Source organism: Dama dama, chromosome 8 (assembly GCF_033118175.1).
Source record: "Dama dama isolate Ldn47 chromosome 8, ASM3311817v1, whole genome shotgun sequence".
NCBI classification, from domain to species: domain Eukaryota; kingdom Metazoa; phylum Chordata; class Mammalia; order Artiodactyla; family Cervidae; genus Dama; species Dama dama.
In genome coordinates, this window is record NC_083688.1 from 7,924,604 (window position 1) to 7,945,776 (window position 21,173).

At 59.8% G+C, this 21,173-nt stretch overlaps 1 protein-coding gene across 1 annotated transcript in view; it reads right to left on the minus strand.

Moving 5' to 3' along the window:
* Window positions 1-778: 778 nt before the first annotated feature.
* Window positions 779-21,173, minus strand: part of RUNX3 (RUNX family transcription factor 3) — a 65,944-nt gene continuing 45,549 nt past the window's right edge. Inside the window, exons 5-7 of the mRNA XM_061148232.1 lie at window positions 20,329-20,433; window positions 9,016-9,174; window positions 779-3,950 (exon numbers count right to left, since the gene is read on the minus strand). Of these exons, the coding sequence (XP_061004215.1) occupies window positions 3,403-3,950; window positions 9,016-9,174; window positions 20,329-20,433 (812 nt within the window). The 3' untranslated portion in view covers window positions 779-3,402. The remainder of the gene's footprint in view (window positions 3,951-9,015; window positions 9,175-20,328; window positions 20,434-21,173) is intronic.

Genomic DNA, 21,173 nt, shown 5'->3' on the forward strand with positions numbered 1-21,173 from the left:
TTTATGAAATTTCCCCTCCTCAAATCCCAGCTGGACAGGCACGGCGCGCCAGGCCTCCTTGCTGGTGGGGTGGGGAGGGAGGCAGCCCAGCCAGGTCCCCACACCATCACACCCACGGGCCCCACCATCAGCCACAAACAACTCTGCGGAGAGGCGGAGCCAGATGACACCCCTCTTTGCACCTCGGTCCCCTCATCCGCACGCTGGGGGAGCTGCTGGCGCTGCCCGCCTTGCACCTCTGATGGCTGCCAGGTCGTCAAATGCTGCAGCAAACAGCTCCCAGTGCAGGGCTCTCGCCGAGGCCGCGCCACAGTCCACCCGCCTCGGCCCCTCCTGACTCAGGGCCTGGGGGACGAGCTGGAGGAGGGGCCCCGTTTGTCCTGTGGATTCACCTGTGAGAGGAGGAGGGATGGCGGCTCCTGCAGACGTCAGTTTCCCTGGTGTTCCAGCCACACCAGGAGGAGGCCTCGCCAGCTGCTCTAGCCCAGAGTGGTCTCTCTGGCCATTCCTGATGGAGCTGCATGCAGGGAGGCCAGGGCGCTGGGGGTGGGAGTGGGGGTCTCCAAATCATCGAGGTCAGTCCTGGTCCTGCCCCCAGGCCCTGCCCTCTTCCTCCTTGGCCATGGTGGGAGGGCTCCATCCTCTCCCACCGCAACCACCCCCCCCCCAGGCCCCACCCAATGCACACAGCCCTGGAGGTCTGGCACGAGGGTCCTCTGACACATCTCAGAGTCCTATTGTTGTAACAAATCAGTCAAAATCCCATGTTACAGTTAAATAGTATAGAAGACGGTTTACTGTACAAGCAAATTGTGCATTAAAAACAAACACACCAAGCAAATTATAGTGCAAAGCAAGTTTCCATCCCTCCCCCACCCTCTTCCCAGCCCTGGGACGGTTTTACGGAAGGTATGCGTATAGCACGTATGAACATATCAGCATGACAATATGTCACAACCAACCTGTACCCATCACCAACAGGCTTACAGTAAACGGTACCCATACCCCTTGATTCCTCTTGCTTTCCGAGCCAGTGTGTTTGCCTCGTATGACTTTAAAGCAGCCTTGTAAATAAGGACCCATTTTTACCAGCCCAAGCTGTCTGCACCCACCATGGGCATTAAAAAAACAAGACTCAGCATGGCTGCCATCACTTTTAGTTGGGGACTGGGCAGGGGGTGAAGGGGTCAATTTATTTTCCGGTCCCTGCCCCGACCAGGGCTTGGATATCAGGAAGCGGGTAGTCATCTGGGGGGGTGGGGAGGGCTACAAAGTGCTGGGCCCTGGGGACCCAAGGGTGCCTCCCGCTGGAGCCTGGGGCCCGTGTACAACCACAGGGAACAGGAGAGAAGACACCGGGGCAGTGAATCTGTAGCTGCTTCCTGAGGAGGAGTGGGGAGCCTGCCCCCCCAGAACCTGCACGCTGCCTGAGGGAGTCAGTGGAATCCCCCAGCAGCTGTTTTAAAGGGATGGAGACGTGCTTTTTTTCCAGAAGACAAACTGCAGCAAGAGGGGGGTTGAGTAAGACCACCAGAAGGACTTCCTAACCTGCCTGAGTGTGTACCCCGTGTGCTTCTCCGGCGGTGGCTGCAGGCTGGGGTGACGGGCTGGCCAAGTGCTGTTACAGAGACAACCGCCAAGGGGCACTTTGTGGAGATTCCCACCTCCACAGAAGATGGGGCCGAAAACAGCGACTAAATCCACATGCTGCCCAATGCTTCTAAGAGTTTTCTTGTCCTGTTCCCCTTCTGCCTTTCTAGAATTAAAAAAAAAAAAACCCTCAGGCATGGGTTTCTTATGCCTTTCTAGAACCAGAACACTCGGACGTGCCTAAACCGGGGGGCCAGGACTGTTTTCCCATCTGCAAACTGTAGCACTTCCCGTGAACAGAGCCGGGGCTGAGGCTGCCAAGCTCTTAACAGCTCTTGTGATCTGCCCTCACTCAGCCACCGCGCCCCAGCTCACACCCTCTCGAACGAGAACAGACGCCTGAAGAGTCACAGACATAAGATTCCAGCCTTTCACCGGCGCTTCCTTTGTTCCACAGTAGGGTTTCCCTATGGTGGCAGCTGGTAGGATGCTGCTGAAGGAATGTGACATCTTGAGGAGGTTTTTGGGGGTGTGGCTAACAATTCCACACCCTCGAGGGGGTGGGGTGCGTATCATTCACTATCACGGGGCCTTTTCCTGTAAGGGACTGGGTGTCTGAAAATGTTTGAGAAACTTCTTTTTCTAAAACCAGCTTTGACAACTTGTTTTTCTATTTTGTTGTTGTTGTTCAAGACTGCTCTGGGAGCAGGCTGGTTAAAAATGGAAGGTTGTATGTCAGAGGTTGGGAGGTTTGGCTGGGCCTTCTCAGGAGGCTGGGGGTCAGGGGTGTGTGCAGCTTGGCTGGACCTAGGTAGGATTGGGAGGCTGACATCTGACCCCATGACCCCTCACCCCAAGGCTTTCTGCTAGGACCTGTCCGGTCCTGGTGCTCTCTCCAAAAATGGCAACATGGGAGACCAGCCTAGGGGAAAGGGGACCCTTCCCAGGCCCCAGAGGGAGGAGAGGGCGAACGGCTTGGACTGGTAAAGTGCACGGAGGCCCCGTCTGCAGGTGCCCGCCCTGGTTTTAGGGACCTGCTGTCACAGGCCAGTCTGCTCTGGGGCCCTGGGACCGGGTTGGGGCCTCTTAGCTGCTACGATTTGTGGGGGAGCAGAGCTCAGGTAGGGGGGCGGGCCTGGGGTGTTCTCTTTCCATCTCTGCTAGCGATTCCCCGGGGCCTCTGGAGGGGTTGCTTCCTCATCCATACCATGAGGAAGCCCCCCTTTCAGGGCTGGGGGAACCTTCCAGTTGTGACTCAACTAGTGTAAATGTGGAGGGAAGGGCTGGGCCCACGGGGTGAGGGGTCTCTGAGGAAGATGGCGGGGGGAGGTCTTTCTAGGGCTCTGTGGATAAGAGGGCAAACCATGTGGGCAAACACCACCTCTCTTTGGGAAAGAGATGGTCTCTGTCCAGGGGGCCTGGGCCCCTGACAGCAGTGGGCATAGCTGGGCACAGCCGGGTCACCCTGGGCAGGGAGGGGGCGGGGGCGGGCGGGTGGCAGGAGGGGACTTCTCCCACAGGGACATGGGATGAGATGATCTGGGCTGGGGGTGGGGTCCTGGGAGAGGTCCCAACCCCTCTGTACAAAGACGTGGCTCTGGGATAAGACGCTCTTAGAGCCAACCACCAGCTCCGGGGCCACCCCCTGGGACGGTGGACCCGTCTGGGGCCCATGACTGCCCCGGAGCATTAAGTCCAGTTGGTGCCCTGAGCCTTGGAGCTGGGCCCGCCGCGCTTGTCTGGAAGGTTCTTGGGGGTCTCTCCCCTCCGCCGCGCGCTGCCGGTGAGAGCCGTCCACCCTGCCGCGGGCGGTCAGTAGGGCCGCCACACGGCCTCGTCCATGCGGCCGGGCGTGCTCAGCGCGGTGGGCGAGTTGCTATGGCTGCCGTCGGCCTCCACGCCGTCGCTCTGGCCGCCCAGGCTGGGGTTCATGAGGTTGCCGGGGGCGACCGAGGCGGCGCTGCTGGTGCAGGAGGCCAGCATGCGGGTCGGGGAGCGGTCACCCCCGCTGCTGCCGCCTCCGCTGCCGGCCACCATGGAGAACTGGTAGGAGCCCGAGGACGCGCCGTAGTAGAGGTGGTAGGGGGACGGGTTGGCCTGGAAGGGCCCGCTCTGGTTCTGCGGGGCCCCCGGGTAGGGCGGCGGGAGGTAGGTGTGGTGGAAGCGGCCGGTGGCCGGCATGCTGGCCACGCTGAGGCCGCTGATGCTGGTGCCCGAGGGCGTGGCGCTGTACGGGAAGGCGGCCGACATGGCCCCTGGATAATGCATCCGGGGGTCGGGGAAGCGGCTCTCCGTGAGGGGCGGCAGGAAGGAGCGGTCGAACTGGCGGGGGTCGGAGAAGGGGTTCAGTTCCGAGGTGCCTGGTGGGAGGGGGTGGACAGCAAGGAGGGACCGGTCAGTCGCAGCCCGACGCCCCCCACACTCGTCCCGCCCCGGGGACCCTTCTTTAAGAATGACCTTGGGCGACGGCCCTGATTGGTCCAGGGGTTAAGAATCCACCTGCCACAGCAGGCGACGCGGGTTCGATCCCTGGTCCGGGAAGATCTCGCACGAGCAAGGCAACTGAGCCGTCGGGCCACGGCCACCGAGCCCGTGCTCTGCCAACAAGAGAAGCCACTGCCCTAAGAAGCCTGCGCCCCATAAGGAAGAGCAGCCCTCACTCGCCACAACTGGAGAAATCCCACAGGCAGCAACGAAGACCCAGTGCAGCCAAAAATTAAAAAATAGATTGATTTTTAAAGAAAGAGAAAAAACAAAAAGGATCTCAGGCTCTGGTTCATAGGCCCGTGTGGGGGACCCCCTGGTTCTAGGTCTGGCTCTGCTCTGACCCTTCTGGGCTGCTCCGGGGCTGGAGCCTGCGGACTCCGAATCCGGCCCCCACCTGGGGACAGGTGAGAGCAGGTGTCTGGGCTGTGGGTGGCTGGGAAGCGGGGGGTGGGGGTGGTGCTTGTCTCTCTCCTCCCAGAGTCCTTGTCACAGCCTGGCCAAGCAGGGGCCCGTCGAGGGGGTGAAGCTGGGCCCCCAGCTGGGCTGTTGGTGTCGGGGACCCCGAGGATGGGGCCAGCACCGGCCACCCAGCAGCCTGGCCCAGCAGCTCCTGCCTCCCTCTCTCCCTCTGGGTTAAGTAAGAACTGGGAAGACCATGGGTGTGAAGAGGGTCTCTGGTGGTCCTGCGAGATAAGGAGTTAGTCCTGCTTTTTGCAGACAAAGGGAACAGGCAGAAAGAGAAAGATGGCTTCTCCTATGTTGCACAAAGGACTGAACTCTGCACAAACGTCAGGGGCTCTCTGCTTTCTGCTCCCACTGGGGTGTACCCGTGTGCGTGTGCCCGCCTCACCTCTCTGCCCAGTGGGGCTCAGCAAGGCTACGGGAGCTGTCTGGCCTGCATTTGAGGGGGCTGCGTCCACCGCGGCTCTGTGCCTGCCACCCGGCCTCACCCTGGGCCTGTCATCTCTAGGGCTGCCTGCAGCCTGGAGCTGCCTGGTGGCCAGACAAGGGTCAGATGCTGCTCTCACCTGCCTCCACAACAAAGTGAGATGGCAGATCGAGGGGGTCTGGCGGCCTGGGCTCTGCCCACATCGCAGAGAGACCCAGCGTACAGCCCAAGCCCTGCCCTGACTCCCCCAGGGGTTTGGCTCCAAGACGCGGGTATCCTAGCCTCTGCCTCGCCTTTTGTAATCACAGACTCCCAAACCCTCAACTTCCCAAGAGGCTTCAGGAATGAGTCCAAATCCCTTAGCAGGAAACCTGAGACTCAGAGAGGGTGAGGCACTCGCGGAAGGGTCACACAGCACCGGGGACCTGGCGCGGAATCCGGGGGTTCTTGGTCCTGAGCACTTACACGTGCCTGAGGGGTAGCTGTCCCATCTCTGAGGCGGCACATTGGAAGTTAACTATATCGTCTCCAAGCTTAGATACAGATCTTAGTTCTGACTCTGACTAGCTGTGTGTCCCTGGGCAAGTCACTTAACCTCTCTGTCCATCGGGTTGTCCCACATGAAAAACGGAGACGATAACAGGCCCTAGGGATTTAATACATGCAAAGTGCTGACACTGGGCACAGCGCAGCGTGGGCTGTGATGAGGGCTGGTGCTGCCGCTGTGGCTGTGACACCTCCCACTCTTGGCACCCAGGAAAACCGGCCCATTTGGGGCCCAGCAAAGATGAGCCCCTGACCCCAGTCCTTCCTTGTACCCTGGCCACAGGGGTGACTCTGGGCAGCAGTGGGGTGGAGGGCGGGTGAGCTCCCAGCAGCAGTTCCACTGGGAAGTCAGTCTGTCCCCAAGCCCTCTGTCCACCAAAGACTAGGGGCCAGAGAGGACTCGGGAGGTGCCTAGCCCCTACCCTGGCCAGCTCCAGGCAGGCATGGTCTGCAGGGCCTGAGGCGTGGCTGGGATAAGAGCTGCAGGTGCTCTAGGCTTTGCTTTCCCAGGTCTGCCTGAGGCGCTGTGTGGCCTCAGATAACACCTGCAACCTCTCTGGGCTTTGGGGTCTTTCCGGCTCAGCTGGAGGTTGCTTCCTCAGCAGCAGGCTCTGGTCCTGGACATGGACCAGAATGCAATGTTGCGCCCAGGCTCCAGGTTGGGGAGATGGGGGGCGAGGGTCCGGGAGACTGGGGTCTTCTGGCACACCTGCTACCCTCCCTAACAGATCTCTTGACTGGTCAGTGCTGCCCTGAAGCCTAGGGGGTCAAGGGAGCCTGGCTCCCATCCTCACCTCCCAACCCCGGGGAAGAAGCCTTGGGGGCATCGCCTGGCACCTCCCGGAAGAGCTGAGCATGAGACTAACACCTTGCTCTGAGCTCAGAAAAGTGAGTGCTGACCCTATGACAGGGAAGCCTTTTTTCAAAACAAAGGGGACCCAAACAGGGACCCCAGGATGCAATGACAGGACTGCAGTCTGCTAAACACAGGGGTTGTGCCTGCTGGGCCTGGGTGTGTGTGGCCCTCAGGGGGTCCCGTGGGCTGTGGGCAGTCCTGCCTGGATCTGCCACCATCCCCTCCCATCTCCCTCCCAGGGCAGGGTGGCGGGGGGAGCATCTGCCCTCAGCACCCCTTAGCTCCTGCCCCCCCCCCCATTCCCTCCAGCCCAGTAGCCCCAGGAAACCTGAGCTGGCCAGGCCGCTGTCGAGCGGCCAATCCCAACACTGGGAGGAAATGTTTATTTTCTTCTCCAAATTGCCCCAGCTGCTGCGTGGTGGCTGAATGAGGCCTTTGAGCTGTGAGAAGCCCCCATTGTGGGCGGCCGCAGCCAGGGGGCTGGGGGCTGGGATATGGGAGGGTTGGGGCCTCAGCGCTGCTTGCCAGTGACCAAAGCTGGGGGGTCAAAGCTGTTAACAGGAACCAAGAGGAGTGGTGGGGGGGTGCCCTGAAGAGGACCCCCAGGATGGAGTCTGAAGGCAGAGATCTGTCCCACCAGGAGGGGAGGGTCAGAAAGAGGGACTCCCCAAGCCTGGCTCTACCAACATCCCCTCGGTGACAGATGCCTCCTTCTTCCCACTTTAGAGATGAGAAAACTGAGGCTCAGAGAGGGGAAGCGACTTGCGGAAGATCACACAGCCAGTGCCTGGCAGAGCCTACCTGACTGCAAAGGTCAGGCTCCTTCCCTGGTCTTGGATGTCAGAAGCCCTTCCTCTCACTCCAAAGGGGTGGGGTGGGGTCAGCCGGTGTCCCACACAGGCCCAACCTCCTCTCCTCCCAGGCTCTGGGGAGGCAGGGCCTCTGCCTGCTGCTGGGCCAGGCCTGGCCCTCTGGGGCCAGACAGGGGTGAGCAGGTCTGTCTGAGACTCCGTCAGGCGCTGATTCCCAAGCCATGTCCACACAGCTGGAAGGGGGGGGGGGGGGGCTCTCCTTCCATGGGAGCTGCTGGCCGGGACACCACTCTGTGCCCACCTGCTGGGGTCCGGGGGTCCCTGGCTGGGTCCCAGCCCCTCCCATGGCAGAAGACCTGGCATCTTAGACCACTTTACCTGCACAAAGGCTGGCTGGTGGGTGACGGAAACACGGACAGCTTCTGGGTAGAGGTGGGCACGAGCCCAGAAGACCTCTCCCTGCCTCCTGAGCTCAGACCTCTCCACCCTGAGGTGCCCTGGATTCAAGAGTTGCTGAATGTCTCAAAGTGGACAGCCCCTGGCCCAGAGCTGCAGGACAGGGGTGGGGGGCCTCTCCCCACCTTCGGGGCTCAGCAGCGCCAAGGCTCAGCTCCCCAGGCCAGAAGGGAGGAAATTTCTCTTCACGCCAGGGGGCTTCATCAGTATGCCATCGTGCCTGGCACACACAGCCATGGCTGAGGGCAGGGCCTCCCGTAATGGAGAGACCAAGTACAGACCCCCTGGCCTGGGCCCTCAGAACTACAGGAGGCACCGAAGGGCAGGTGCTGTGGACATTTTGAATCTGGCCAGTGATGGTCTGTGTGATCCAAGGGCGGCCCTTCACCTCTGAAGCCTCAGTTCACTCATCTGCCAAATGGGATCTAACCAGGGTCCGGGGGACCGAGAAAGGATGCACACCCGCGGTGCCTGATGGCAGCTGGCCCTCCCACCCCCGTCCAGCGCTGGGGATGAGCGTGCTCCCTCCCCGCCTCGCTTGAGGGTCAGCTGTGCACTCAGCCCCCTGCACCCCACCCTACTGGCCAAGAGAACCTGGACAGCAGTATTCATCCTCCCACCATCCACGTAGCACCTGCTGCGCGCCAGGCCCCCGTACACCTGGACATCCGCCTGAGACCGGGGCTCCCACGTTCCTGCCACGTCCATCCGGCCGCGGGGGAGAGACTCCATCCCGCGCCTCCGCCCAGAGGCCGCCCTCCTTCTCCTCCCTGTCTGGGATGTCTCTGGGTCGGTGGGGACCTTTCTTAGGTGAAAGTTCTGTGTCCCTCCAGGGCTACAACCTCACTTTACAAAGTCTGTCTGAGCGCAGTGAGATCATCTGAATGTCACCCCAGGCCTGGGCAGAGGCATCCAACCAACCACCTTGCTGAGATGAGAAAGGCGAGGTTTGGGGGCCCACCATGTCCTCGGGAGACAAGTGTCTGTCTCAGGCTCTTGGGGCAGGTCCTGTCCAACTCTAACGGGCATGCTGGGGGACCAACGGCTATTTCCCGCAGGGGACAAGGAGCTTCTGGGGCACAGGGGAGGGACTGTGTCTGTCCATTCACACTGGTCCTTGAGGCCGGGCACGGTGATGGCGCAGGGAGGGTGGCCGTATCTATTTGCTGAGTGAAGGAAGGAAGGGCTGAGCCCAGGACCCCGCAGAGCAGGCCCTCAGAGCGCGACGAGCATCGGAGCAAGTGGGCAGCCGCGCTCCGACGTAAGACCAGGGCGGTGCAGTCAAGGACCTTCCCATGAGCTTCCGCTCCACTCCGAAGTAGAGGGACCACGCCCAGGCCCCCGCCCACCCCCGCCGCCGTCCCCGCTGGGTGACCTACCTTGGATGGGGGTCTGGGCCTGGCTGCCGAAGTGGCTGGTGGTGCTGAGCGAGCTCCGGGGACTGGGCGTGCTGGGCGTCACCCGCATGCGCAGACGCTCCAGTTCCCCGAAGCGGTCGGGGAACGCCTTGGTCTGGTCCTCCAGCTTCTGCCGATGCCCTGCAGGGCATGGAACCCATAAGCAACTCATCCCCAAGAGTCTCGGGGTGCGGGGTGGGTGCGCAGAAACGCCTCGCTCCGTTGGGAAGTTCTCCCTGCGGTCTAACCTTAGGCCTCTGCAGGGAGAACCCACAGGCCGTTACCAACCTCTTTTCTGAACAGAGAACAGACAGTATGGGCCACCCTGCTGCTGCCATGATCTTACCCTGACCTTCTGCCACCACAGGTGAGGCTCAGAGAGCTTCCAGGCCACATAGCCAGTAGGTTCTGGAGTCAAGATCTTGGACCTGGGGTTCAAATCAAAGCCCATGACCTACACCTACCTCTACGTTACACTTTTTAAAAAATAATATTTACTTTTACTTATTTGTTTGGCTGTGTCGGGTCTTAGCTGGGGCATGTGGGACCTAGTTCCCTGACTAGGATAGAACTCTGGCCCCTGCATTGGAAGTGCAGAGTCAGCCACTGGACCACCAGGGAAGTCCCTATGTTATACTTTTCGGCAGAAGGGAAATCTGAGGCAACAGGCATGCATAGGGGCTCAGGCAAGCTCCATGGGAGGCAGGGAGAGAACCCAGTGATGGTACCATTCTCTGCCCCCAGCATTCCCTGCCCGCCCCCAGCATTTCCATCTGCAAGAAGGATGAAAGAAGGCCCAGTATGGGAATGCCGGCTCCTCCAGTCCAGAGCTATCTGGGAACCCCCAGCACATGCCTTCTCCCCTCTGGGCCTCACACAGGAGGGGAAATTCACCAGGATGCCAGCAAGTGCTGCGGGCACTGTGTGAGAGGCCAGACTCCCGTCTTTGTCCAGAAGCTGGGGACAGGGGCATTGAGCTTGGAGAAACTACCAGAGTTTTCCAGGATCCTTCTGCCATTACCACATGAGAAGGGCCCCAGCCTCGTCTCCAAGACCCTGGAGGAGCTAGCAGGGTCAAGATGGCCATGCCCTCCCTGCCTTTAAGCAGCCAGTCAAGGCCACCCTCAAGCCCTCTTGAATGACATCAGGCTCACAGGGACCACCCCTTCACACACACTCACACACGCACAACTTTTTCAATTACTCATTTTACATTTCACAAGCAACACGTGAATATCTACGAAAAGAAAAGCATTACAGGTAAGGCTAATGGCTCCTCTGACCCACCCTAAATCCTGCCCAGAAATCCCCATGTGATCAATTTGGAGATCTTTCTTTCCAGGTCTTTTTTAGGGTTTCATGTGCATGGAAAACACACAGCAAGTTTGTCATGGAACTTTCTTGAATGGTCTCAGCCTGGTTGTATCATTCTGTAACTTGCTCTTCCATAGCCCACCTGGGTGGGGGCCCCTCAATTTCCTTATCTGATAAGTACAGAGAGTACCCCTGCCTCAGAGAAACCACAGAGTTTCCGCAAAACCTCGGGAGCCCACCCTGGGTCATGGTGAGGAGCCATGAGTGGGGGCAGACTGGCCTCGCTGAGCTCATGTGTGTCCCAAGTTCCTGCTGAGACAGGCAGGCTGGCCTGGTCCTCTTTCTGTGAGACAACAGAACTGCGGCTCAGAGAGGTAAAGAGGCTTGCCTGAGGTCACACAGCGAGGAAGTGGGGAGGATTTTCTAGACCTGGGATTCTTGGAAAAGAAGCATGGGGAATGGGCTGGGGGAGAGCAGAAGGCTCGCCTGAGTCCTGGGGTCTGCAGTGACATGAGGAATTTTCTAGCTTGAAGAGAAAGAGAAGACAGTCTCAGAATATGGCACCGGGCGCAGGGCGGGGGGGGGGGGGGGCGGGGCTGGGAAAGTGTGATGGGACCCTTCACTGCTGTTGGGAACGAGGGGGGCAGAGCTGGAGGCTGCAGAATGGGCCTGATTCCCGATTTTCAAAGGAGGATGCAATGGATTCTGGTACCCACAGGCCCCCAGGCTGGCTCCACACCCCTGCCACCAGCTCTCATAGGCATCTGAGAGCCCTGAGCTGGCTGTCCTGGGGGCCACAGTGGGCTCAACAAGCCACCAAGAACCAGGGAACCCAATTTCTCCTCCAAGGAGGCCCCAGGCCCGGGCCCATGGGACATGTGGCAGCCAAAATGAGCCCACTTGACATCAGCCAGCCCCTACTATTGCCTCCCAGGACCCCTGGAAACAGGGAAAACGTGGGCTGGAGTGAGTTTGGCTGGAGCTGAGGATGCAAATTCATGCCTAAGAGGACCAGGCAAGTCTCATAAATGAGGCAGATGGGATGGGTGGGGACTGGGGCAGACTGAGGAGGGTGGGCTCGTAGAAGGGGCAGCTGCCATCCAGCCCAGCTGACTGGTGCCCCGTTGGGGGTGGGCCCAGTGCTGCCAGTTTCCAATTTACCAGAAGCCAAAAGCCTGCTTTGCTGTGAAATCTCCCATATTATGTATGTCGGCGATTAACCTAAATACTGAAACGTGAAAGTCACTCCGTTATGTCCGACTCTTTGCGACCCCGTGGACTATATACAGTCCATGGAATTCTCCAGGCCAGAATACTGGAGTGAGTAGCTGTTCCCTTCTCTAGGAGATCTTACCACCCCAGGAATCAAACAGGAGTCTCCTGCATTGCAGGCAGATTCTTAACCAGCTGAACCACCAGGGAAGCCTGGTATGCTGAAAACAAGAACAATAACAACAAAATAAGCCACTTGGCAGAATGTGTCTGCTCGGGGGTTGCCAGTTTGCAGCCTCCAAGTTTGAGGTTTCATTTGCTGGTTGGCTGTCTAAGGTGAGCCACCGAGGACTGACTAAAGGATATCCTTGGGGACAGGGTCTCTGGGGGGGGCCACAGGGCTCAGGCCAACGCTCTCGCCCTGGGTGCTGCGGCCACTGGAGACAGCAGGGTGACGTGGGTGAGCTGGATCCTGAATGCATTCAGAACAATCTCAACAGGCAGGAAGCCGGCCGGATAGATGTGGAGACCGCAGACTGACCTGACAGCAGCTTCGGGTGCAAAGGATCCGGGTGTCTTAGCCAACCACAAGCTTGAAGTGAGCCAATGAGGCTACACAAAAGCTGCTGCAAAACCTCAGGCCCTGCTGTTATTGTTGCTGGCGGATAGAGTCCCCGTTTCTGAGTCACACTGAGTACAGAGTGTTTACAGAGATGCCCGCGGGCCGGCGGAAGGAGGGCGGGGTTCACAGCCCGCCTGGGTTCGAGGACCGCCCGCAGCCTGGTGGCCGCGCTCGAGTCACACCCCTTTCCCCCACCCCAAGCCACAGTGGGAGGGCCACACACTGCCCTTGCAGGTCGTGGTGCTGACCAAACAAGGTCTCTGGACGCTCTCCACCCTCCCCCGCCCCAGGTCACTGTCCTCTGTGTGGTCACTTCTACCCCAGCTCACGCCAAGGGAGGCAAGATTATCATCTCCACGTGGAGACCAGGACACTGAGGCCAGGACGGGGAGTCCTGTCTGGGACACAAAGCCAGGCCAGCAGAGCCAGCGTCGGCACCCAGACCCCTGACCCCAAGTCCAGTGCTCCTTCTCTGGACACTTCCCTTTTGTCCCCATTATACAGATGGGGCCACTGAGGCTTCAAGATGAACCCTACGCTAAGTGACTGATCTGGGATATAAAGCAGGTAATGCGGTCCCGGAGCACGCGCTCCAACCACGTGCCACCCTGCCTTCGCGAAGGGCAGACTTCCTGGAGAGGAGTTTTCACAGCACGTGGGGAACCGCTTCTGCGTCGCTGTGGAGCTCCTGAGTCATGGCCGGGGAGGGCGAAGGGAAGCCCAGGCGGCTCGATGGGGCCAGGGCGCCAGAGAGTCTCAGAGCCTCGGGGCCCCGGCCTTCACACTGGGATCAGAACAGAACTCCCTGTGCCCGAGGAAAGAAGATGGGCCTTCAGAATAGACCTCTTTCATTCGGCAGCCCACAGTGAGGGCTGGGGGCGGGGAGCCCTGGCTCAGTTCACTGGGTCACCCGGGGCCCAGTCCTTTCACGCCAGGACTCAGTTTCCCCTCTGCACATACTGCTCCCCGAGGCCCCTCCAGCTTTGATAATCCCTGACTTAAGACTCCAAGAACTAGCCACTGGCCAGGAAGCGGCCCCAGAAGGAAGGGAGGCAGGGATTGCTGGCTCGGGGCCCCTCCGTCTGCTCCTTCTGCTGCTGTCCGCGGGGTTTCTCTAGTATTCTCTGCCTCAGACACTTCAGGGCAGCAGCTCTGGTACAGCCCCCGTCAGGAGTCTTCCTGTCCTTTGGGGCTCAGCCCAAGGCCCACCCCAACCAACTTCCCAGGAAGCCCCCTTCTCCCAGCACAGAGCCCCACAGCTCCTCTGCAAGGCTAAGAGCTGTAGCTAGCCTTAAATGGCGGCTGACGCTTCCGGAGCGCTTTCTCCACTGCAGCGTCTCAGCACTTGATGCCCTGCCTTGTCTCACCCGCGTCATCCCTATGGCAGGAAGGAGGGGTGGGGAACGGCGAGGAGGGGTGTCTACCACTGTCCCTAGTACACAGGTGAAGAAACTGAGGCTCGGGGAAGGCCAGTGACATGCTTGAGGTCACAGAGAAGCACTGGCCACCGTGCCTTCCTGCAGCACGCCCTGCATGAAGGAGCCTGGGTTGGCAAAGCTGGGGGGGATCCAAACGGTTGGCTGTCAGGGCCCAGCCTAGGCCCAGGGCCCAGGGCCCAGGGCCGCTCTCTGCAGGTGCAGGAAGACAGGCCCTGGAAAAGGAAGATGAGAGGGTCTCAGTGGACCCCAGCAGAAGCCCCGCCCTGCTCTGAAGCCTGGTCTAACCTTCTAAACTCACACCCTGCTCTAACCCCCAAGTCCCTCTCCTCCCTCTGGGCCTCGGTTTCCACACCCGTTGAGTGGTTATCATACTGTCTAAGCCCTGGGCTGAGGCTGAGCCAGAGGATGGGCCCCCAAATGTTTCAGAACAGAGGGAGGATGGGACACTGGGGGAGGGCGCCCCCCACCTTGCCATCTGGACCTGGCGGGCCGACCCCCTGCAAGCAGCTAGGCTCAACTCACTGAGGGCCCCTCCGACGTCACCTCGATCAGGGCTCATGGTGATCACGGATCACGGTGGTCGATCAGGATCGACCTCGTGTGTGAGCCTCCGGGGCCCAGCGACCCGGGGCCTGTCCCGGGCAGCTCTCACCCACTGGTGACTGGGGCAGGTCACTCTCTCTTCTGGGCCTCTGGTGTGTCATCTGTGAAATGGAGCTCACACTCTTAACTCCCGAGGGTGCAGACAGGCTGGGGAGAGTGAAATCCCGGCCTGGCCTCAGCCCTCGAGATTCATAGCTCCTCCTCAATGACCTAGTCGGTGACTGGCAGGGGGGAGTGCTGGGGGGAGGTGTGTGCACCCAGCCTCACAGGTGTGCGAGAAGGATCAGAGTTGGGGGACGAACACTGGATCCCAGCCGAACGGGTGACTCACCCAGGGTCACAGCAGCAGAAGCCTGAGGACCAAGGCTGGGTTCCAGTGGGGGCTGGTGGGGGGGGTGTGGTCCCTGCTCTCTACTCCCAGGGCACCGCTCATTCCTGGGCCAGCACTGGATCCTCCGGGACTGCCAGGGACCCGGTGCTTCCAGGGGGAAGCCTGGGGGCCATCAGGGCCATCCCCCTGCCTTCACCCTTGCCCAACACAAGGCCCCCAAGACAAGTATGGCAACCACGTGAGCAGACGTTTTCAATGGGCCACGTGCTGTGCTAGGCAGGCCACACGTATCATCTCCAAGGGCCGTGATGATCCTCTGGGAGGCTGCTACCATCACACCCATTTTCCACATGGGACAGTGGAGGCACATGGCGAAGGGCAAACCCGGAAGGGTGAGCGCGGTGCATGGAGCTTAGCTGCTAAGGTCTTGGCTTCCTCAGACCTCCGAGAGAGAGGACAGCTGGGCTCCTTGGCAGCAAGGCCGGGCTGGCAGCGGGCCAGCTCAGTGTCCTGCCGTGGAGGGGGCAAGGGGGGCAGCAGGCCAACCGGAGCCAGGAGCCAGAAGCAGCAGCGCTGGGTGGGGCCGCGGGAGAGGCGCAGTCTGCGGGCGACAACGTGGGCCCCAGCCGCGGGGCTCTTCTGCCATCTGAAGCCTCTCGGCCACCTCCTCGGCTGCCCGGCCCGGGCCTGGTGCAGCCACAGCTCAGACACAGCGGCCACTGTCTGCCCGGCCCCGCGGGTGGGGCACCCGGGCCCGAGGCCCGCTCTGTGGCCTGTCGGGAGATTTACACCCGGCTCTTAACAGCCGCGCGGCATCGCAGGCGGGTGCTGGGCCCGGGGTGGTCCGCTGTGAATCGGCCCCCTGTGAGCAGATGAAAGCCGGTCGGCGGCTGAGCAGAGAAGCGGGCGGGCGGGCGAGGGGCCAGCGGGTCCCTCCTGGGGCCACAAGCGGGGCTTCCAGCGGCCTGGGCCTGATTAGGGGGGAGCCCCGGAGGTCTGAGGTTAACCCCTTCCCGCCTGCTGGCTGCATTCCCTGGGAGTGGGTGGGGGGTGCGTCCTGGGAGCCAGGGGCTGGGAGCAGCTGCCTCTCCTTCAGCCGGGCACCCCTCCGGTGCCCACACCTGGAGCGGAGGACGGAACTATGGCGACCTGATGTTGGCGGCCGGCTCAGGGTCACTCGGCCTGCCCACGCTGTCTCCAGCTCCCAGCCGCCCCCGTGGCTGTCTGCTCACCTCCTTCAGGCCTCTGCTCCAATGTCACCCCTTCAGGAGGTGACGTTTCCCTGTGGGTCCCGGCCCTGCTCGCTCCATCCCTCCCCCAGCTTCAGTTTTCTCCACCAGACTTCTCACTACCAGAAATCGGAACTAGCTGATCATTTGTTTTACCTCATTCATTCATTCAACAAGTATCTACTGAACACCTACGACGTGCTCACGTCTGTGTTCCAGGGTATACACCAATGTCTGGCAAAGCAAAGGACCCCCCCACTGCCCACCCAGGGTTGGGGGGGCGCACAGACAGTTATCAGGGAAGATGAAAAATAGGTGAAATATATGAGTGAGCTGTATAGCATCTTAGAAGGTGACAAGTAAAACGAAGCCAGGGAGTTTAGGGGGACGGGGATGTCTGTGCGGCCAGGGGGTGTCGGGAGAGGCACGCCCAGGTAGAGGGAACAGCAGGGCAAAGGCCAAGAGGCCGAGCGTGAAGCTGCCTCCTTCAATGACGGGTCAGCAGGCCAGGGCGGCCAGGGTGGAGTAAGCAAAGCGGAGGTGGAGGAGAGGAGGGTGGAGGGATCCCGGTCACACATCAGACTGGGACCTCACGGCCGTGGTGAGAGCAGCATGACTTACCATCTCTCCCCACCCCGAGCATGTGAGACCCAGGAGGGCCAGAACCTGGTCTGTTGGGTTCAACGCAGCCTCCTCAGTTTCTAGAACAATGCCTGATACATGGTCGGGACCCAGGAAAGTAGTATTTGTTGAAATCATCCCATGTATATTTTGGGGAAGAAAAGACACTGCCCCCTCAGGGCAAGATGGGCCCGTGCCTCTGTGCACCTGCGCCCCACCCTCCCAGGTATGTGTTAGTCGCTCAGTCGTGTCCACGCTTTGTGACCCCGTGGACTGTAGCCCACCAGGCTCCTCTGTCCTTGGGATTTCCCAGGCAAGAATACTGGAGTGGGTAGCCGTTTCCTTCTCCTGGGGATCTTCCTGATCCAGGGATAAAACCCGGGTCTCCTGCATTGCAGGCAGATTCTTTACGGTCTGAGCCACCAAGGAAGCCCTCCCAAGTACACCACCGCCGAGCCTGGGAGATGGGGTGAGCAGTTCCCAAACTGTGGTCCAGCCTAGGCCCGCTCGAGCACTGACCCGCCTGCCACCGTGCTTCTGGATCCTGTTCCACCTGCTTCTTAACCAGCCCCTGGTGACTCTGAGGGACACCAGCCCTGAGAACCTCGGAAACCAAGGCCACACAGGCAGGAAGCCACCAAGCCAGCCTTCAAACCCAGCTGGCCACCTGGCTGCAGGCTGGGCACGCTCTGCAGGGCAGCAGAGGGGAACGACCCAGCCACAGAACCCACAGCCAGGCCTCGGGGCGCTGAAGGCGCCCGCTCCCTGGCTCCCGGGACCAGCCTTGACTCCCATTCCTCCCCACAGAAGGCTCAGCCCTCACATGGGGTTGCAGGGGTGGGGGACGGTCCCGAAGCAGGAGAAAAACCCAGAAGAAAAACCCGGCGAACATCCACCAGGGGAGTTTGAGGGCCAGTCAGCGACAGACTCATGGAACACCCACAGCTCCCCACAGCAGGAACTAATGCCATCCCCGCCTTACAGATGAGCACCCTGAGTGTGGAAGGCCCTTCCACGCGGCCCTGGCTTCCCGGGGCCCCAGGCTGGAGCCCCAAGGGTGTACCGAAGCTCGCCCTGGGGCGAGCGGCTTTGTCTGCCAGCCTGTCTCCTCCTGGGGTTTTGAGGATCAATTAAGAGACTCTGGGGGCTTCTCTGGCAGTCCAGTGGTTAAGACACTTCCACTGCAGGGGGCACAGGTCTGACCCCTAATCTGGGAACTTAGATCCTACGTGGCGCACAGTGCGGCTCCCCCACAAAAAGACTCTGCAAAGGGCCCGGCACCCCGGGAGTGCTCACTGACCAAACGCAGCTAGCTGAGCTGGCCTCTGACCGCTTACAGGTGGGGAAATGGAAGCTGAGAAAGGAGGCGGCGGCATCCAAAGGCGGCAGAGTGCAGGCCAGGTTGGGGCTGGAACCAGGGGTGCTGGGGAGACCTGCTCCCAGGGCCGGGCCGAGGGGTGGAGCAAGCAGGTGCTCTGAAGGGAGACCAGGAGGGCCACCTCCCACATCCGCCCTTTTCTACAAACGAGCGTCTGCTAAGATCAGAGCGTCTGAACAACAACCAAGATTTTGTTTCAAGAAACTGCTTTAAAAGCACTGATCTGGCCCACACTGAGTTGCTTCTGACTCTAGGGTCTTTGAGAGCCCAGCTTCGTTCCCTTCCTCTTGCTGCCTCCAACTATGCCATCCCTGCCCCGACCAGCTCACCCCAGGAAGGGGCCGTCTCAGGTGTGGGAGACCTAGGGAGAGACAGGCAGACAAGGACTCGACTGGGGGCAGAGAGCTGAGCCTCCGTCCTCATCCAGTGGCCTCAGTCGGGGACGGCGGGCAGCTCTGGGCTGGGCAGGGCTGAACACAGAGGGTCCAGGCATTGGACCCTTCTGGAATCTGAGGGATCCAGGCATTGGCTGGGTCCTGGGAGCCTTCCCACCAAGCTCCAAGTCCCCTGCCCGCCTGCCTCTATGCACGGGAAGCTCGCCGCTTTGTGGAGTGGCTCCTCAGTGCTCAGCATCACGCTGAGCCCAACTGGGGCTCCCATTCATCCTGATCCGGCCCCTGGAGACTTACAGTAAAATAGCACCTCCTTCATCAGAGACTCAATGCCTCTACTGCTATGACCTGGGTTTCTCAGCAGCCACCTTGCTGCTGACCAAGAAAGGTTCAACCATCGACCAGTGGGGGGTGGTGGTGGGAGTATGGGGGAAGCCAGACAACAAGGATTAACAGAACACCAGGGATCCAGAGACTCACAAGGTCCCTCCCTCTGCTACAGCCAGATACTATCCACATGCTATCATCCCACTTCCTGGAGGAGGCAGCTGAGGCACAGAGAAGTCAAGGACTGCCCCAAGGTCCCCCGGCCAGGCAAGACAGGTCAGAATCTGCTCTCTGTACCATGCACCTGTGGCTTACAAGGGCTTCCCAGCCATCACTGCCTTGAGACTCTTGGGGTCACTGACCTGGTTCACAGATGACAAAACCGAGACCAAAAAGGAGACAAGACTTCTCTCGAGTCACAAAGCCCAAGGTCACAGTCATGGGCCCGTCCACATCTAATCCCTGCAGGAAGGAACCAGCAGGAAGGTGCCAGGGCAAGTGCCAGCTGGGAGGTGAATCACTTGGGCCTGATGACCGTGATCAGGAGCCTCGGGGGCTGTGGAGGAGGTGGCCTTGAGAAGCCTGCAGGGAAACACTTCCAGGGCTGCAAGACCCTGCTCTGAGCCCTTCCCCAGTGGCCAGGTGCTAGTGTGGGCTGGACAGATGGGGGGCCAGGCCTGATTCCCCAAAAGAGAGAGGGGCCCAGGGCCAGGCCTGGGTGGTCTTCACTGATGTTGCCCTTGCACAGCCATAGCCCTTCCCAGCCTCCTTCCTCAGGCCCACTCAGCCCTGGAATTGGGACTGAAAGCTACTTCTGGGAAGACTGGGCACCTTCCTACACCTGAGACAGTGTGAGGCCCTGGCCAGGTTCTCAACACCCCCAGGGCTGGATTCCTCCTCCTGGGAACCCAGTGACCCTCTGGTTCAGGATCCCATGAGACAAGAGATGAGAGAGGGTTTTCTAAACAGTAAAGGGCCATGGCGACAAAGACAAGGACATGGCAACTCTCAATACATCGATCATGCCACAGGGTCGGGGCCAGTCCACATAAGCACTCTGCTCTGAGTTCAGGAAGCAACCAGAGATGACCGGCTGCTTGTTTCATTCATTTATTCATTCCCTCATTCATTCAGGAAACACAGGTCTCCGGCCCGCAGTTGCAGCTGCCCCTCTGGTTTCCCTAATCTGAATCTGAAACTCTGCGTCATCCAGCAGGCAGAAGCAACGAAACCGAAACCCTCTCTGAGGCTAAAATGCATGGATGGCCTGCTCCCTGCACAGAATATGTGCTCAATAAACAGAATCAGATCTGCATTCCTGATCTCAAGAGGTGGGTCCTGGGGTCGGAGTATCTGGGCTCTGTGAGACTTGAGTCACACTGAGATTCAGAGGAAGGGTTTCGAGGAGGGGATGTGGCCTCGCACCCCGAGCAGCGCCTGCTTCGGGTGCTCCCTCCCTCCCACACGGGCAGAGGAAGCTGGGGTGGAGTCAAGCCAATCTGCCCCATCTCTGCCCAAACACACACCGCCCTCTCTGCAGTCTTTTCCATCCTTTCCTTTCCATATTCCCCCGTCGCCCCCTCAGTGGGCAGTCAACCCTCGGGGTGGCAGGGTGGAGGTCAAGCTGATCCGTCACCTCCCCTTTGCAGCCTGGCTCCCTCCAGCCCCAGGCTAAGCACAGGCACACAGCGCAGGGAGGCCGCGGCGCGCTGCACGCGAGGACTGCAGTCCCCACGGCTCCAGGGACCCAGTGCCCTCTGCCTGACCCTGCTGACCCCGCTGGGCCCTCCTCCCCCGCCCAGTCAGTCCGGTGGCTTTGGCACTTACGTCTGGGCTCCCGGGGTCCATCCACGGTCACCTTGATGGCACGGTGGTAGGTGGCCACTTGCGTGGGGTTGGTGAACACGGTGATGGTCAGCGTGAAACTCTTACCTGGGGGGAAATAAAGGCAGGAGGTTGGCACCAGGAAGCTATTCACAACAGCCCGAAGCCCTCATCTTCCAGAAGGGCTGGGTCTCTCTCCTTTGACCCCGGGGCAGAAGAGAGGGCTCTGGGTGAAATTCAGGCTGCTGGGCTTGGCATTCAAGGTCCCCCAGAAGTCTGGTACCCATCTGATCACATTCCCCCGACCCTGTGTTCTGGCCACCCTGTTTTTCGGCCTTTGTGCTGTTCCTCAGGGACACTCAGGATTTTGGGGTGGGGGCTAGGATCGGTATATATTTTTTCCTGAGAATAATTTGTAACCTTTAGAGAAAATTTTGAGAATACAGAAAATATAAAAAAAGAAGAAAAAATCACCCATAGTTCCACTAGCCAGAGAGAAACACTGTTATTAACATTTGGGGGTTCTCTCCCGCAACCCTTTTTGGGCAAGTGGATGTTTTTACACAGTTGTAAAAATGACAATGAAGTAAATATTTCCATACCCTCTTTTTTTTTTTTTTTTTTCGTCCTGTTCACTTAACATCACATCATAAGCACTTATGTCACTAAAAATTCTTCATAAACTTCATTTTTAATGGCTGCAAAATATTTCCACTCATGGAAGCCTCATCTTTTATTTATCCATCTCCTTATCTTGGGTATTTATGCTGCTGCTCATTTCTTACTGGTGTGTGCAACCGGAGCTTGAAAAAGGACTGATTTGGGAGCTACAGACATTTCATTTGTAG